At 33.5% G+C, this 5,122-nt stretch overlaps 1 protein-coding gene across 3 annotated transcripts in view; it reads right to left on the bottom strand.

Annotated features, from left to right (window-relative positions):
- Positions 1 to 5,122, bottom strand: part of RASA1 (RAS p21 protein activator 1) — a 109,192-nt gene that overhangs the window by 1,259 nt on the left and 102,811 nt on the right. For all 3 annotated transcript variants that reach the window (XM_089909101.1, XM_089909099.1, XM_089909100.1), the window contains 3 exons: positions 4,665 to 4,753; positions 3,314 to 3,391; positions 972 to 1,106 (listed from right to left, as the gene is read on the bottom strand). In XM_089909101.1, the coding sequence (XP_089765227.1) occupies positions 972 to 1,106; positions 3,314 to 3,391; positions 4,665 to 4,753 (302 nt within the window). The remainder of the gene's footprint in view (positions 1 to 971; positions 1,107 to 3,313; positions 3,392 to 4,664; positions 4,754 to 5,122) is intronic.

Below are 5,122 nucleotides of genomic sequence, written 5' to 3'. Positions count from 1 at the left end.
GCCCTTGACTAGGTCATATTATTTTGGTTGAGATAGAAGAGAATTTTTGTACACTAAAGTAAACAGAAACTCGTTTGCGTTTGGCATTCTCATACCTACTTAGGCCAGAACACTCTCTAGAATAGAACACCTTACAGAAGAAAGATTTATCATTATAAATGACACATCTTAAGCCCTATAGGAGCACATGAGGGCAGTCAGGTTACAGCCTAATAATTCTCCAATAAGATTTTTTTTTTAATACTTAAAGCAAGTCAGTGTGGCAAGAAGGCATTGTACATGCCAAGGGCATATAAGTGGGTCCATGGCACATATTCTGCATAAGTTTCTCAAGTGACTGGAACCTAAATGATCCATGCTGTTATCTAAACTCGAAAAACCTTGAGAATTTTAGAATCTCAGATTGAGAACTCAGAATCACCACTCTCAATGTGTTAATCTCTTCTATAAGGTCCTTGCCAAATGGTTGGCCACTGTGGTGACCGTCCTTAGAAACTGCCATTTTTTGATAAGCTCTTCTAAGGCCACACTAAACAATCTCTGGATCTGGAGCTTAAAATATTTTTACCAATCTTCCTGAATAATTCTCGTGTGTTTGACAGTTTGAAAAGTACTTGGCCAGGCACCATGTGTGTGACAGAAGAGACAGAAAAGGCCACATCACTACTGACATCAGTAGCTCACTTACCATTTGCATACATGCCACTGAAGTGCATGAACACCACCATTTTTCAGTAGAGTTCACATTAACTTAAAAGCAAGATTTGACATTTTGCAGTATCAAAAATATGTAATCTTAGTCTGGGCTCATTATTCCTGTTTGCTGAGATCTTTGTGGATTATGATTCAGATTCTCAAAAACAATATAATAAGACTAATTCAGCTATTTATCACCTCCCAAAGAATCCTATGTTGACATTCTGCTTAAGTGTGAGGAACATCATTGTTAAAAAAGGTTGGCAAAAACCTACCTGCTGTGCACCACGCTCATTACTGAGCGTTCGCAGTTCATCTGAATGGGCCACACAAATCTCATGCAATGCTGCTAAATCACGGGAAAGGTCAGTTCTAGAATGCTCTGTAGTGTCCGGAAGTTCAGGTACATTCTTTAAGGGAATCATAAAACTGCATTTAGAAATACAACTCTTTATAATCTCTTCTGAAAAGATCCTAACTGGTACAGTAGATAAAATTTAACACATAATATTCTCTTAAAATATTCTTAAAATTCAACTTGATAGATTTTGTGACCTCAGTATTCACACAAAACCAAGTTTCATTTTCTTCAACCACACGGCAGAATACTGTGCAATATTATTTTTTTAAACTGGAACATAAATAATGCAAGCATTAACTGCCAATCTGGATTAAATGTAACCTAAACTTAAAATTCCTCCACTCCTTCAGACTGAGTTTCATTATTAAACTGCTATAGTTTGTCCAAATTGATCAGCATATATAAATAAGAGCTACATTACGAACGCACTGATGAGAACCTTTCAGGCCTATAATTATCTGTGGACTCTGCCCAAAACACTTGCTAATGTGTAGAAATGATGTGTTAATTATGGTATCTTTAGATAAGGTTCATAAAGTAAATTAGTGCCAATACAGTACTGCCAACTTGTTATAGTAACTAAGTATTGACTTTATTTTGAGCACTGGAATAAAATTTAACATGAGTTTAGATTACCAGTGGTTTTAAACAAATCTATTCCTCTCCCTAATGGTGACAATATTTGCTATACACTCCTAAAAACTGCAAACACTCAGTTTTCTATGGTCTAAAAAAAATAATTAGAATATAATTCATTTTTATTCAGTGAATGAAGGCTTCTAGAGATGGGATGCTTCCAGAGATGGGATGAAAGACAACCACATTTGCCTTTAAAGAGTTCACAACCTAGTAGAGAAGACACAGACTAGATGTGAACTGATCACAGAGTTATATATATCAAAGGATATGCAGAGGATACTTAGGAAGCAGAACAAAAGGTATTATTTAGTTCAGGTTTAGGGCTCAGCAAAGCCTGCCTGAAGGAGACATTTGAAGTGAGTCTTATTTGACTTACATAGGTGTAAAGCAGTGGAAGAGTATGAGGAGACTGGAAGAGTATTATAATATTGGAATTCTAAGCAATCTGAAAGGCTAGATTGTGTGGCGTAACTAGGAAAGTGATAGAGAAAGCTGGACTGTAGACATGTGATTATGGAAAGTAAATGGAATCCTAATCTTGAATCTACACCTAGAAATGTGTCTTGAGATAAACTAGCTAGCCTTAAATATTGGACAGTTTCATACAGCTCCTTAAACATCACTATAGTAAAAAAAAAAAATTTCAGTCATGGACCAACTATATTTTTTGGTAATCGGAAATACTTATATTCTTCAAAACTTCCCAGGAGTTCACATATAGGAACATGATGGACATTTAGCATCTGCTCCTTTATTTCTCAATTTCATTATCAATATGGACCAACACTATAAATTTCTTATACCTGAAGCTGCAAACTAGGGGCCCACAGGCTGTCCTGACTGGTTTGACTATACAGTGGTGTGGTGGTTGTTTACTTGTGCTTTAAGTGAATCTGACTGTATTAAAGCAGAACATTCTCCTACCCTAGCATTCCCTAGTGCCATACACCTGGCTAAATTCACATCTCTTTTCTGGTTTCTATATATATGAACTGAATTGCTAATAAATTTATTTAGTTTTTAATTGATGCAGTATCTGAAAATCTATAACAAGAAAATTTAACTTTACTAAGAAATCCAGGGCCTTAAAAATTATTTTTAAAATCCCATTCTTAATTTTATAATCACAACTTATTTATAAATGCCTAAGTGAGGCATATGTAGTCCCACTGAATGAAGTTTAACACCAAATCCACGTATTTTATTCTTAGAAAAGCCACAGGAACATACATTCTCCAGTCCATTTACTTATTAAACTGGCCAGAACTGTGGGTTATCCATCTTGTTTCAAATTCCACACAGTAGCAGCAAAGTTAAAGTAGCTAAAGCAGCAACAGAATGTCATAGTGGTGAGGTGGGACAAACTAAAAATTGACACAGGTAGTTCAAAAGCCACAGTCCTCTATTCTTGGTGTAAATCATTCAGTGTAAGAATAAATTGTTGTAATTATATCAAATGAAGTAATTTGTTTAAGAAGGTAGACAAAAATATGCAGTTTTGTTTTGTTTTGTTTTAAGCTCTGGATAGAAAAGCTTTCTAAAGGTTGTTGCTTCAATGAGTTATACTCAGCTATATTAAGTATAGATGTCAAAGTACTTGAAAAATTATATGCATACCCCAAGTTCATCTAAAAACATGATCATACGATGTTTGTTACTTTTGATGAATGGATTGACACCTTCCATGTAAGGCTCCTAAAAATATAAAAATAAAAAGCTTACTATATATGCATCAGAAACATTATCTGGTCCATAACGAAAACCATACATGTAGCAAAAATTCTTATAAATCAAATTATCAGTAGCAGCACATTATTCATAAGAATTAACGTAATTATACAATGACCATATTTTTCCTTCTAATATAAGCAAGCAGCTATTCTGAGGAATAGGAGTATGGAGTACTTTAATAAACAAACAAATTCTGGATGAAAAAAAGCACACATAGCCTAGCAAACACAATTTCTTATATGTAGGTCATTCAAAAATAATTAGTGAGAAACTGTCAATATTTGCCAAGTACCCAGAGGTTACTAGAACCCAGCAGAGAATATAGGGAGTTAAAATATAGTGTGGTAGGGACTGCAATAAAAAATTGGTACTCATAACCTGCCTCAGGGTTCAGATAAATTCAAAAGCTGAGTCATACTATAAACTGCTTCATTCTAAAATCTTAAACCGATTCGAAAATATGCTATGTTGTAAAACGGGGAAGGGTTAGTATTAATACACACTCTCTTAAAATCAGTAAGATGAGATAAGGACCTCAATAGACGATTCCAAAGAAACAGACATGAAAAGTCGTACAGTTCTAAGAGTAATGAAATAATAATACAAAAAGTAACATGCTTATCAGATTGTCAAAAATAAAAAAGTAATACTAGTTGAGTTTTGGCAAGGCTGTGGGGAGCAAAATGTCTTCTTACTTAGTACTTTTACTCCAAAGTTCATTTAAAGAAATAACTGGACAAGTTTGAAAGGAAGTACATATAAGGATACTTGTTATCTGTTAATATTAACAAAAGCAGATGACATAGTATTATCCCTACCAGAACATTAACAGTCATTATCTTTGGATAGTGGGATCACATATGGGTGTTTTAAAAACTCATCCGAATTTTAGTATTTACAGAGAATGTTTATTATGCAATACATAACAAAATTGATTGGGGTGCATTTAAAAATATGCTCATTGATTTTTATATTTAAAAGTGGAAGACTCTGATTATACTGGAAATTATACTGAAAAAATACCTTTCTATACTACTAGCAAAAATGGTGGTTTTTAAAATTCCACTATTAAAAAGTAAAATCTAAAAGCATCTAAAAATATGAACATATCAACAAAATCATAAATTATCTTTATGAAATATCCACTGTTGAAAATTTACTTATGCCATATTTTATGGTTTTATCATGTCAAAGTTTCATTCATAAATGACATTTTAAAGTATCAAAATGTTTTTACCTTAGCTCCAAATTCCACAAGATTTGCTAAGTTCTGCACAGACTTAGCCACTAATATCAGTGTTCTTGCAGCAATAGGAGATGGGGAATCTATAAGAGAATTGGGCACAGCTAATGACACCAACTCCAAAGGTACTTCCAAGTAAACCATTATAAATTTAGCACTTTAATATTTCTTTACTGTTAAAAATACTAATATTCTTCCATTCAGAACTCAATGTTTTTTGGAAAAAGTATGACCTGTATAATTCAAAATAACTTGATTTAAAGGGGGAAAAACTGAATACACTTATCAGTGCTTTTAGTTTGTGAAAAGGGTACTACAGGGTATTTCAAAATACTTCAAAGCTTTATCTTATTGCTAAAAAGACTTGTTACTCCACATACCCTACAGGACAATTCACAAAGCTAATTTCAACCCATCCAAGGTTAGCAATTTGCAATATGAGCAATTCCTTG

Source organism: Delphinapterus leucas, chromosome 3 (assembly GCF_059928025.1).
Source record: "Delphinapterus leucas isolate spDelLeu-1000000601 "Yukka" chromosome 3, BTC_Dleu_Yukka2, whole genome shotgun sequence".
In the NCBI taxonomy this organism is placed as follows: Eukaryota; Metazoa; Chordata; class Mammalia; order Artiodactyla; family Monodontidae; genus Delphinapterus; species Delphinapterus leucas.
This window is presented reverse-complemented; position numbering and strand designations above follow the sequence as displayed.